Here is a 13,666-nt window from a genome sequence, read left to right on the forward strand (position 1 = left end):
GCTCCCAGCAGAGGAGCCTGATGTGGGGCTCGATCCCATAATGCCGGGATCACGCCCTGAGCCGAAGGCAGACGCCCAACCGCTGTGCCACCCAGGCGCCCCTCCACTTGGTTCCTTTTTAATACAATTCTCCATCTTGAACATACTAATCACAATCATTTTCAAGTCTGGGTCTGATAACTGGTTATCTGGGGGTTGTGGTGTCCTGTTTCTACTGTCTTTTTTTCCACCTTTGTCCTCTTTTTTGATGTACTTGGTAATTTTAAACTGTATGCTGGACACTGAAAAATTAGAGAGGCTCTATACACTCCAGGAAGGATTCACCCTATTCTCTGGCAGGCAGATACTGTGAGAATCACCTTAATACAATCAAGACTGAGTTGATTCAAGGCTCCTGGGGTGTGTTCCTCCAGTGGCATCATCTAAGAGTCCAGGATGTTTACTTATACCCCTCCCTCCTTGATAAGGTTCTGAGCTCCTACTATCTCCTCAACCTGGGGCCCCAGAGAACTTGGCTGGGTTTTTCAGATGCTTCTGCGTAGATTTTGGTTTGTTAAAAGATTTTATTTATTTACTTGCCAGAGAGTGAGTGAGTGAGCACAAGCAGGGGGAGCCGGCAGGCAGGGGGAGAAGGAGGCTCCCTGCTGAGCAAGGAGCCTGTTGAGGGACTCGATCCCAGGACTCTGGGATCATGACCCGAGCCTAAGGCAGGCGCTTAACTGACTAAGCCACCTAGGGATCCCTCTGCTTAGTTTTTTAACACTGTCTTTGAAGCTTAGAATTCAGCTTATCCCTTGAGGGAGAGACTCAGGTTATCTGGTTTGCTACTTGATAGGAATGCTGAATAATGAGATTTGAACAGTTTCACAAATACATGCCACCAGTACACTACTTTTTAAAATGCATTTCCCATTATGTGAATCCCATCTATTCTTAAAGGTTCAACTCAAGCAAATAAAATAGTGACTATGTGTATTCTGTAAAGTACCAAGCTCTATACAAATATATTTCTTTTGGAGAAACTTTTCCAATTATCCAGCTCAGTGATTAGGATCTTAGGTGAACTTATCTATCTTCCTGGGAATCCTCTTTGAGTATTAAATGCCAGAGAGCAAAATATATAAAATGCAATGAATTCACACAACACTCTTAATACTTACGTGTTTCCATTCATGTAGATAAGGAAGATATATCTTCCCATTTGCATCAACATGCTTTCCTGTTTTAATAGTCATTGAACTAGTAGGCTTAACGAAACAGATAGGGGGATTATACGGGTATGTGTCCAGCAGCCACAGGCATATTGGAATATTATATGTATTACCTGAAAGAGAAACTTCAGTTACTCTATTTTTATTATTTTTTAATAATGGCTTAGTAGGTAAGCAAGAGAGCTACAACTAAAAAACACTTAAAAGAAAAATAACAAATATTTTATGTTTCAAAGTTCTGTTTAAGATGTTTCTCAAATTTTCAGTTTTTAAAACTATCAGCAGCATTAAGGAGCTAATTGATCACTACTCTGCCAGTGTCTGCTTGCTGCTGTAAAAACATTCTTTACATCTTACGTCTCAATCCATTCTTTGCAACTTGACTCTTGTCATTTCGGTTCATAAGGTCACTGGGAAGGGATATAAGAGGAAGACTACAGAGCTTGGCGTCCTATCAGAACGTGATGTAAGCTGCACCTGAAACTGCCCTGCCAAAAACTATAAGACCTAATCCAGCTGCCACACAGGTGCTGACTGGTGGCCACGGCTTGACCAGTTGTATGGCATTTTCAGTGGTGGTTACGCAGAATCAACGTTATTTCTTCTTCTTTGCTTTAGGTAATAGAATCTTTCTCAGTTGAGGAATTTGACTAAATATAGTCAAACTGCACAGTGTTTCAAAGGATTCAATAGTTAACATACTGAACATAAAGCCATCTCCTTCTCTAAGCTCAAGGCCCAATGTCCCAGCAATCATCTGAATCACCTAATGTATTCAGATACATTTCCTCCCCTTAGAAACAGTTTCACTCCATACGAAGTATATACACCTAAACTGCACTTGAAGGGAATCAGCTGTGGGACTCTGGATTTACTTTTTACCCAAAATTTCATCTATAATGGAAACAAAACAAAACAAACACAACTCCAATAGTATATAACTGAACACATAAAACGTTAAGTGTATTTCCATCACACAGAATACTTTGTTTTATGAAAATAAAGAATTCTACGGAATTACTTAGGCTTAGGACCTATGCCGTGTAAGCAATGGTGAGGGAAGAGAAAAGGTTTAGTTTAGTCAACATCTATCTACAATAAATGTCTTTAATTATGAGATAGTTTCCTGCCTCCCTCTTCCCACCATATAACTGTTTCTCCCATCCAAGTTTATTTCCTGGGGCAAAGGCAAAGTCAATAATCCTGAATTTTACTCAGGCCACCCTAAATTCATCAGAGCTGCTTTATACCACTGATGCTCAAGCATTTTCACGCTCTGCCTAGAACGCCCATTCTCATGGGACTGGTTGACTCACCCTTTAATACCAAATTCAAACGTCCTTTCCTCCACGATCTTCCTACGTGGTCTTATTCTCCTCTGTAATCTCACAGCATCTTTATATTTTATCATTCTACAGCAGTGACAGGAAACCATAACTAACTATCCCCTCTGTTTTACCTATTCGTGTAAGTTCTTCCAGACAAGGTACATCCTTTATTCACCTTTTTTTTTTTTAAAGATTTTATTTATGCACTTATTTGACAGAGCACAATCAGGGAGAGTGGCAGGCAGAAGGAGAGGGAGATGCAGGCTCCCTGCCGAGCAGAGAGCCCGAAGCGGGACTCCATCTCACGACCTCAGGATCGTGACCCGAGCCAAAGGCAGACTCCCAAATGGGCCACCCAGGCACCCCCTTTAGTCACCTTTGTATCCATAGCCCCAGTCCCTATGCCTCATGCACAGCAAGTACTATACAAAATCAACGGGTGTATTACAGAGACACAGGTCTTAGGTAGTCACAAAGAATAATTAAGAAACAGAATTGTCCAAAAAGAGAACAGTCATTCATCAAGCTGAATGCTCCCTTATCACTGTAAGTATTCCAGCACAGGATGGCCGACTGGGTAAAAGAAAACATAATTATCTACCATCAGCATTATCACTGACATTACTACTATAATAAAAAAATTTTTTTTTAAAAAGTAGCTATTATTTATTTGTCAGAGAGACAGCACAAGCAGGGGGGGCGGCAGGCAAAGGGAGAAACAGACTCCCTGTTGAGCAAGGAGCCCGACGTGGGACTCGATCCCAGGACCCTGGGATCATGACCTGAGCCAAAGGCAGACACTTCAGTGACTGAGCCACCCAGGCATCCCATAATAGCTACTTTTGGTATCTGTTTATTACATACCAAGCTCTGTGCTAAGTCCTTTACGTTATCACAACGAATACTTTAAGTCAGTTCTATCATGCAATTGTTCTAGGCGTCCATTGTCACAAAACTGACAGACTACAGAGAACTGAACCCTTACTTTGCCCTGACTTTAAAGCCTCTACCTTAGCCATTATACGATACAGCTCCCCATTGCTGGAAACGTCTGGATGGGGTGGGAGGCTGAATTACAAGGCGCTGAAAATCCCTCTCTAGGGGTGCCCAGCTGGCTTGGCGGGTAGACTGTGAGACTCTTACTCTTGGGGTTGGGTTGTGAGTTCAAGCCCCACGTTGGGTGTAGAGACTACTTAAAAATAAAACATTAAAAAAAAAAAATTCCTTTCTAGTTCTAAGATTCCCTGACTCTCTGAAACGTCGAACTCTTCCAGTGCGCGAGGCACTTACTTGTTGGTATGTCTCAGTAAAGAAGGGGGAAAAAAAGCTGAAAATATTAGGTGCTGCTGCCAGATGAAGTTCAATAAGTTCAAACCTCTACCTCATCATTAAAGTCAGGAGGAAGGTTTACTTATGACTCTCTGGCAACCTACTAGGTGCATCACAATGCATCTGTATTGGAAACGTAAATTACATAAGACGTTTACCTTTATAAGGCACAGGAATTGTTCCAGTGAGGTTCATTAGTTCCCTGGAACTGCCATCATTAAAAACTGAAAAGAAAGAATAATGATTCGATCATGAGCATTTTCACAGATACTCCCATATGAATTATTCTTCCAGAAACACTGGTTAAAACTCATTAATACCCTTGAAAGGAGCTAACTTGTTAATGTCGCATCCATTTTGTCCCATAACAAAATATCCTTTGTTGATTCACTCAATGGGATCGGCTTTTAAATGAGAAAGATGCTTTGAATTACCTGGAAAAATGAATGTGAGCGCTACAGTTCCAGCAAACATACGCTCTTGGTCCCCAACTAATACGATTATAAAGTTACTTAAAAATCACTATCAGCTGATACCACACTAAATGTTAATCCAGTATCATTAAATTTTAGATTGCCCAGATTTTACTGCTACTCAACATCATTCTCAATCCCAAAGTATCAAACCACAGTATTAAAAAGTTTTCAGTCAAATACAGACATCTTTCAATACAAGTATTTCTCATATCATGTCAGTTTTTCTATCTGTAATTGATTATAACGAGGCTACATGATTTATATCAGATGGACTGCTATGATTTGTAAAAATGATATGGAATTAACACTGTATCGCATAGAAAAGCTGTCCTGTGCAAGGTAAGAACACAGAACTATACCGCTGACCTCTATTCTCTTACTTGGCATTGACAATTACCATCTCTGCTATAATTTATTCTAACTTTGTGCTTTTTAAAAAAAAATCACCTTATTTAAATTTAGGGTTTTAATTATTCTATAAGCATGGTGATAATGGTTTAGACTTGGTCCAGCCACATAAATCTTATAAAATTTATTCAGTGATGGAGTCTTTGTCAGTTTGAAGATTTCATTTATTAATTTATTTTGAGGGGGGGAGAGGGCGCGCATGCACTCGTTGAGTGAGGGGAGGGGTGAAGGGAGAGGAAGAGAGAAACTTAAGCAGACTGCACTGAGCATGGAGCCCAAACTGGGCTCGATCGCATAATCCATGAGATCACGACTGAGCTAAAACCAAAAGTCTGACACTTAACCGACTGAGCCACCCAGGCACCCCTCTTTGTCAGTTTAGATAAACATATTTATTCTTTTAGCATGCAGTAAAAACTATACACTTACAGTAAAGTTCTAGCCCCAGTCACTTTTTTTTCCCTCTCTGAAGTCATTTTTAAATTAACTCTAATTCTGGTAATATGAGATTTTCCCCAGATCTAAATACCACAGCATGTGGACAGGAAGGAGAATCGTGCCCTAGGTTTGGGAGAGAAATTCTGGTTCATGCTTGTGTTGTTCAGAAAATACAGGACTCCTTGTCCCTCTGTTAACTCTCATCTCTTGTCACCAAGCTTCTAAGGTTTTCAAAGCCCTAAGAGTGAGTGGAGTTTAGAATGACAGTCTCACCTACAAAACTTAGCTCGTAGCCCTCTGTGCCAAGAGCCTCATAATGGACAGGAGGCAGCAGGGGTTCTCCCTTGGCCCTGGCACATTAGGGGTTTACAAGGACACAGAGTTGGAAAGATGACATTAGGATTGGTGGGGACAAAAAGACCTTTAAAAAAAAAAAAAAAAGGAACAACTCTAGGGGCACCTGGGTGGCACAATTAAAGAGTCTGACTCTTGGTTTCGGCTCAGGTCGTGTCTCAGGGTCATGAGATCGAGCCCCATGTCAGGTTTTAGCGTGGAGTCTGCTTGAGTTTTTCTCTCCATCTCCCTCTGCCACCCCCCACCCTGCGCGCGCTGGCTCTCTCGCGCGCACTAAAATAAAAATATAAATCTTAAAACAAAAAGAACAAATCCAGGTACTGTCATTTCTTACTTAACTCTGTTTTATTTCATCTCAACAGAAAGTAGACACACACTATACCTACCTACTCTATAGAATTAAGGACCATACTAAAAAAAAATGAAAGAGATATTCCAGAATATTATTTTGCAAAATGTGTTCCTGAGAATATAAAGAGATGCTCTGGGGAGAAAAACAAAAAAAGTTCAGTAGTTAATTAACTTTAGGATATACTGTATAGTAGATTCTCTTCTCTCCCCTCTTGGTGAGGCATAATATACCAGCATATTAAAGGTTCTGAGAAATTTTGCTATAAAGAAACCCATTTAATTTTGTTTAATTTATAATTGTTCAAACATATCCCCTCATCCCAAGAAACATTCTTCATAACTATGGATAAAATTTGGGGAAATGATACACTAAATTATTTTTAAGATCCCCTCTAGGTCTAAATTTGCATAGTTCTTTTATTTTTCTAAAACTTAAAATAACTAAACAAATCTGTTAGTACTAGATTGTGTCATTTCCTATCCCCCCAACACTTTTATTAGGTGGAGGTTCAGTCCTACAAAGGAAAAACCAACAAACTTAGAGGAAAATGGGAAACCTACAATAATTAACAAAAAGAGTAAACTCAAAGAACAGTAATTGATATTTTTATTACATAAACTCACCATATGAATCCAATACAGGTTTGAGATCTTTGTATAAAGTAATAACATTGACAGTTTCACGTACAGTTAGGTCTCTGTATTTGTACTGAAAAGCAAAATCACACAGGAATTTAGTTTTAAAACCAATGCACATACTTTACTGCTAGGCTTATTTTCTTAAAATCTTATTTTCTTAATAGCACTCTTCTTAAAAGTATAATGGTTCTTGCTAATCATTAACATTAATTAAAGCCTGAAAGAACCTTGATAGCTTTCTCTCCCGCTACCTATTCAAATCCTTTACTCACCTCCATTTGAGCTCTTCTTTCCAACTGGAAAGACCCGTCCACCAAATCAAATCTTAGTTTTTTTTCAAAGACCTAAGCTTTCATCTCTTTCCCCCTTCTTAATGAATCCTTTTCCAGACTTCCTTTTAGCTCGTTGTGATCTCTCCCTTTCCTCCAAACTCCAGGATTTATTGCCAATACTATTTTGCAATTTATCATTTATTATATTGTATTTTCACACCCCCACCTTGCACTGCTCCACTCCAGGAAAATGAGGAACCTGGCTTACACATTCTTGGCACATGAGGCGCTCAGGAGACGGACCCCTGTCTTATCACAGTACATCAAAGCTCACCAGTTAATAAGCTCCATCCATGTACACAAAGCTTTCAATCAGCTTTTAGTGCTTCTCTCTCAAAAAGAAGCAATCGGTATTCCAAAAGACTCCAAGAAGCAGGACAGAGACCAAAAGAAACAGAAAAGAGGAATTAAGAAATTACAGAAAAAATTCAAGGAGCAGAAGAAAACTTCAAAAAGAATTAGCATTAATACCTTCAAGGAAGAAATGATGTTATACTCATGAAACAAGAACACTCAGAGAAGAAAGGACTCCTGGACATAAAAATGTGATAGCTGGGAAACAAGCATTCAACGGGGGGATTAGAATATATAGTCAAATCTCACAGAGACTAGTGCAGAAAGACAAAGTGGTAGACAAGAAAGGGAAAAATACAAGAAAAATCAGGGAATAAATTGAGAAGGTCTACTGAAAGGCCTCTCTTCAGCATTTCTTGCCTTCTTTTGACCGGAAGTACTGATTTTTCCCTGCTATGGGATGCGTACTATTAGCGCACAAACCTGTTCTCACTTCTCTCCCATCTTACTCACACACACGTATTCCTGACCTCCTTTCCCCTCCAGCTACAACCACACTTCTCACAGTTCTTCTTTATAGCAACTCTTGTAAGGAACTCCCTACATTTGCTGTCTGAGATTGCTCTTTTCCTATTCTCTCTTTTTAGAGCTTTTTACTAGGAACATTTCAAACATTTCCAAACGTAGGCAGAATAGTACAATGAGTGCCCTATATCCTATACCCAGCTTCGACGATAATCAACTCGCAGCCAATCATAATCCATAACCTCACTCACCTTTCCCTCCTCCTGCATTATTCTGCAGCAAACTGTAACATCATAGCCTATTGCCCATGAATATCTGTGTATATCTTTAAAAGATAAAAACTTAGAAAACCCCCACAATACTATTATCATACTAAACCAACCCATTTCCTTAATATTATCGAGTATGCATTGCACGTCATATTTTGTTTGAACAGAGATCCAAATAAAGTCCACACATTGCCACTTGTTTCAACATCGTTTGGGTCTCTTTCAATCCACAGATTCTCTCCCATCCCTCTTTCTCGATAATAGCTTTACTGAGATAATAATTCATATACCATATAATTCACACATTTAAAGTGAATTTAAAGTTCAATGGTTTTCAGTACTGAGCTGTGCAACCACAATTTTAGAACATTTTCGTCACCCCCAAAAGAAATTTGTACCCATTAGCAACCATTCCTTTATAAACCCCCCATTTACCTTTCTATCAATTTGCCTATTTTAGACATTTCATATAAATGGAAGCATATAACACGTGGTCATTTATGACGAACTTCTTTCACTTCGTGTGTTTCTAAGCTACATCCATGTTGCACTTCACTCCTTTCCGTTGCTGACGAATATTCCATACAGGGATATAGGACATTTTGTCTATTCATCATCAGTGGGCCCATTTCTATTTCTGCCCCTTGGAATTTGTTGAAGAAACTGGCTGATTTGTCCTACAGAGATCCTCATGCTTTGGATTTTGCTAACTGCATCCCCTTGTAGTTTAGTATACATGTTCCTATGTTCTTCACATTCCCTGTGAATTACTAACTGGATCTAAGAGTTATGATCTTTTTCATGATTTTTTCTAAATTTTACTTGTTTGCCACATCTTCTTCCCCCGACCCCAGCAAGACCATTTCACAGATGATGGTGTTTTTCTACCACGTAGCATATATTATCTGGGTTTCTCTCTGTGATGTTTGCAACCACTGAGGCTCAACGTCTACACCTATTCTCTTCAAACCCACTCCAATCAAGCTTTAGCACTTTCAACGAAATTGACTGTCAAGGTCACCAGTAACTGTCGCATGGCTATATGCAAGGGCCAATTCTCAGTCTTCATCTTTCTTAACCTATCAGCAGCATTTGATCAAGTGGAGTCCTTCTTCTTAAGACACGTTCTTCACTTGATGTTGAGGACACCACTGCTGGCTTTCCTCCTCTCTGTGTCTTTGCTGGTTCTTTCCTTTTCCCTAACCTCTAAATATTACTGAACCCTATGGCTCAGTCCTTGGTCCTCTTCTTTATCTAAACTCACTCCTTTGGTGATCTCTCATGGCTTTAAATACCATTTATGTGACGTTAACTCCCAGGTTAAAAACAATTCCAGTCTGAACCTCTTTTCTAAACTTCAGACACGTATAACCCACGGCCAGTTGGCTAATCTTCACTTGGATACCTCATGAATGTCAAATGTAACACGATCAAAACTGAACTGCTTATTTCCCCCCAAATCTACTCTTCCTACCTTCTTCCATATCTACATCCAGCTGCTCAGGATAAAAACCTTGACATTATCCTTGACGCCCCTCTTCTTCACATCTACAGTGAACCTGTGAGAAAATCGTATTAACTCTACCTATAAAAATAACAAGAATCTGATCACTTCTCACAGCTTCTGTGGCTCTAAGTCACTGTCACCTCTCACCTAGGTTACTGCAACAGCCTTACAGGGGACTCTGCCTCCACGCCGAACCTCTGCAGTCTGGTCTCAACACAGCAGCCGGAGCAATACTGTTAGAAGTTAAAACAGATGGATGGCTTCCCATCCATATTCCAAGTACCTGCCAAAATCCTTACAAAGGCCTTCAAGACCCTCCAAAATCTACTACTTTTCTTTCCACCACCCTCCCCCTTGCTCATGCTTCTCCAGCCACCTGAGCCCCCTTCGTTGTTCCTTTATCATGCATGACAAGCTTCTGTCTCAAGGCTTCTGCACTTATTTGCCTTCTTCCTGGAACGTTCTTACTCCAGATTGCTCCAATTTGCTTCCTCATTTCTTTCAGGTCTCTGCTCAAATAGACCTTCTCAGAAAGGCGTTCCTTTACTATTTCGTAAAATTGCAATCCATCCCATCTCCCTGCCCTGTGTGTTCTCTATTACCCTTTGCTGCTTTACTTTTCTCCAAAGCATTTACCACCTTTAGCATAATGTAGTTACTGAGTTTTTATGGTCTTCTATGATAATTTAAATTCCGGAAGAGTATTCTGACTGTTCACTATTGTATCCTGAGAACTTAAAACAGTGTGAGGTGCACAGCAATTGTCAATGAGTCAGTTCTCCTCTACCTCCTGAGTAGTGACTCCACCTCTAGGAATGCTGTAAGGATGCAGGTAGCTGCCTTCCTGAAAAATCAACAGCATAAAGTTCTGTGTAAAACAAGATGGACTAGCAGTAAAACTGTATCTCTGTTCATTGCTAAAATGATGACAGAGAAGAGCATTAACAAAAGTTAAACTAGGAGCCAAGATAATACTCAAAGGTAAAAATTATCTCCAATAATATATAAAAAGATCATATAATGTTGTATGTTAATTATACCTCAAAATAAACAGACACTAAGTCAAAACAGATGGCCTGGGGCGCCTGGGTGGTGCAGTCGTTAAGCGTCTGCCTTCGGCTCAGGGCGTGATCCCAGCGTTCTGGGATCGAGCCCCACATCAGGTTCCTATGCTAGGAGCCTGCTTCTTCCTCTCCTGCTCCCCCTGCCTGTGTTTCCTCTCTCGCTGGCTGTCTCTGTCAAATAAATAAATAAAATCTTTAAAAAAAAAACAAAACAGGTGGCCATAATGGGTGTGGAGTTCTCACAATCAGATAAGGAGTAAAGGACCATCACCCTCGCAATGTGGCTAGGGTCCTGGCTAACAATTCCTACATCACACCAAACTCAATTGAAAGGCTAACACCGGAAGCTAGGTCTCTACCAGAAAGAAGAAACTCCATGAGCTGCGTTTATTATCCTACTTTCTATTCCTACCTATCTGTTCATAGGCTAGATAGAAAAGATGCTGATACTCAGAACCCACATTATCACTTGCAGGAGACTCAAGTTTTTCAGATATTGGGCTGAGAACCAAAAGTTAAGTAGAATGTCCTCTCCCACCTCTTCTTTATGTCCTTTTTTTTGTTCTTAGGGGAAAAGAGGTTGCGGGGGGGGGAGGCAGTGGAGATATAAAAAAATCTTCTAAAGATGTTCTGCGTCTGTCTTTGAAGGCAGGTTCCTCCTCTTAAGTTTAGGAAACTTAATCATGGTTTTTAAAATTCAAAACCGTTATTTGAATATTCTTGTCCTTACACAGAAAGACTAAGGAATAAACCTTAATACTAATGCTATCAATTTAAACATCAAAAATGGCATGGAACAGATACTTGTCAGTTACATCATATGTAAAACAATGTACTGTTTTATAAAGTGATATATAAATGTTTCAACATGGACCTGGGCCACAATCTACTAGGGCTCCCCCAAACTTCCTCTACAATCAAGAATAACTATCAAAAGAAAGTTAAGAAGCCTAGAAGATATTAGACAATCAAGAGAAACTTTATTTTGAAAACTGTCAATTCCTCTTTAGAAGTTATTTGCCCTCCAACCAAAGACTAGAGGCACGATTTTACTGGGGGAGAGGAGAACTGCATATTTTTCAAAGAAGTAAGTTTATACACAAGTGTGTGTTTTGTTAATAATGATAATTGCTTAAACTACTGCGATTCCTACCATTCTTGCTTTGACAAAAGTATCCAAAGCTAACCCACTGAACTGGAGACGATTCAACTCTCAGCTGCTTCACATCATCTTATTCCTAATTGGTAAACTGAAAAAAGAAGAAAAATCCCCACTATCACTCCGTTCACTCTCTTATCAGGTGCCACATTTAAAGAAATGATCAAAATAATTCATGGCTTTAAAATGTAAAATGCCTATTTACTTTTTAAGAATTAAAAAAAATACACTGGTCTTCAACTGTGAAGATTAAAAATTAGGTTCAAAGCAAACAAGTTCTCGTTGTAAGAAGCACAGAATTAAAAGTGGTTATTCTTAGAAAATCAAAGTCCCTGAAATTGTCATGGAATTCTATTCATTCTATCGAGGTAGTGAGGAACTGGTATTTAGGCTTCTCTGAACGTTTTTACTTATAATTGAACCATTCAACCAACTGTTACCGACCTCCGCGGGTCGGGTACTGAGCTGTGTTGAGGAACAGAAAACTGAAAAGGACACAATCTCAGGAGGCCGGGACGGAAGGGCGAAGACGGACGGATCCTTACACTGGGACAGCAGTGGAGGACTATCTCAGATGAAGAATTAAGTCCAACCCCCTCCCTGTGTTTATAAAAACTAGGACGAAAACTACACTGCCCCACAGACTGTTTCAAACTCTAGCCGCAGAGAGGAGGGCAGGCGGCAGGTGGCAGGCGGCCTCGGCTCCGCGCCTTTGTTGACCGTCGCCGCCCCCCCATCTTCCCCGGCCGCGGAGCAGGGACTCCGGCACAAGGCGACAAGCATCTCGGGGCTGGGGCCGCAAAGGCGACTGAGGACTGCACTGGGCCTCCGGCCGGCGGAGACGCGCTGGGCTGAGTCCGGCCAGGCCCCGCCGGGCGCCAAGGGGAGTGGTGGGCGCGCGCCGGGTGGCCAGCGCGCCGAGGACTCACCTTGGACACCATTTTCTTGAGCTGGCTCTCCGACACCGCCATGGCGGCCGCCTTGCGACTCCCGTCCCCGCAGGCAGAGGGTCAGCCGCTCCGGGGCCGCCCAGGCCGCCCCACACAATCACACACCTAGTAGCCAGCCCCCCACCCCCCCGCCTCTAACAACAGGAAGTCGGCCACCAGGCCAGCGCTTCCGCTTCCTTTACGTCACTTCCGGGGTAAGCGACTGAGGCTGGGAGTGGTGTGGGTTCCGACCCACCTGGTGGGTTGTTCTCCGCGGGCCTGTCGGGTCCCAGTAATCAGGACAAGCCTGTCGCGAGGGTCGAAACCCTGCTGTGGGGTAAGATCAGCAGGTGTTTCACGGTTGCCTTCGACTAAGGGAGCAGGTGCAGGGAGGGGAAGTAGGAAGGTTTTGCGAGTGAGCTTTAACGACCGATTCCTCCTCGTGTGGGCTGGGAGTCAGGAAACTGTTATGCTGCTAACTTGCCCTTGTGATAATAGTAGGCAAGTGCACTTGTAGCTGGGGCTTGTTTTTCCCAACTCTGAGATGAGAGGCTTGCGTTAGATGATGCCTAGGGCCTCTCTGATTATCAAGTTTTGTTTTTGTTTTTTAAGCATAAAAGTTTTTCGTGCTACATCCCCAAGGGCAACGTGCAGAGCCCTGGTTTAACAGCAGTCCAGGCGGTGATTTCTTCTCTGGGAAACCATTCCGCTAAGTCAGAACTCTCTTCCTAGCCGTAGATCATAATACACGCTGCATTCTACCTTGCATTCCACCTGCATGCTAGCCTGCCCACTGTCAAAAGTCCAAATCTATGAGGGCAGGCTCATCTTCAGATCCTCATCCTTGTACAGGACAAGAGTAGGGGCTTGATCTTAATTGAATTTCTACTACCCAGAGTTCTTCATGGTCATATGAGTCATTATTGCACTCACCACCAGTTTTATAAGCACAGTGTCATTCAAGGTATTGTAAAGCTTGGGTTCGATGATATGAAGTATGTTCACTTGGATGACGTTAGCTTAGTGCTAATGAGGAACAGGTGGTGGTATTTT

General features: G+C 41.4%; 1 protein-coding gene across 3 annotated transcripts in view; it reads right to left on the reverse strand.

Moving 5' to 3' along the window:
* Positions 1-12,792, reverse strand: part of TSG101 (tumor susceptibility 101) — a 39,468-nt gene extending 26,676 nt beyond the window's left edge. For 2 of the 3 annotated variants that reach the window (XM_026512245.4, XM_057317598.1), the window contains exons 1-4: positions 12,614-12,792; positions 6,520-6,604; positions 4,027-4,092; positions 1,161-1,324 (exon numbers count right to left, since the gene is read on the reverse strand). In XM_026512245.4, coding sequence (XP_026368030.1) covers positions 1,161-1,324; positions 4,027-4,092; positions 6,520-6,604; positions 12,614-12,655 — 357 coding nt within the window. In that variant the 5' untranslated portion in view covers positions 12,656-12,792. Of the gene's footprint in view, positions 1-1,160; positions 1,325-4,026; positions 4,093-6,519; positions 6,605-7,140; positions 7,226-12,613 lie in introns of those variants that run through there. The other variant, XM_057317599.1, reaches the window with a different exon arrangement.
* Positions 12,793-13,666: the final 874 nt, after the last annotated feature.

The sequence above is a fragment of the Ursus arctos genome, unplaced genomic scaffold, assembly GCF_023065955.2.
Source record: "Ursus arctos isolate Adak ecotype North America unplaced genomic scaffold, UrsArc2.0 scaffold_23, whole genome shotgun sequence".
Lineage (NCBI taxonomy): Eukaryota > Metazoa > Chordata > Mammalia > Carnivora > Ursidae > Ursus > Ursus arctos.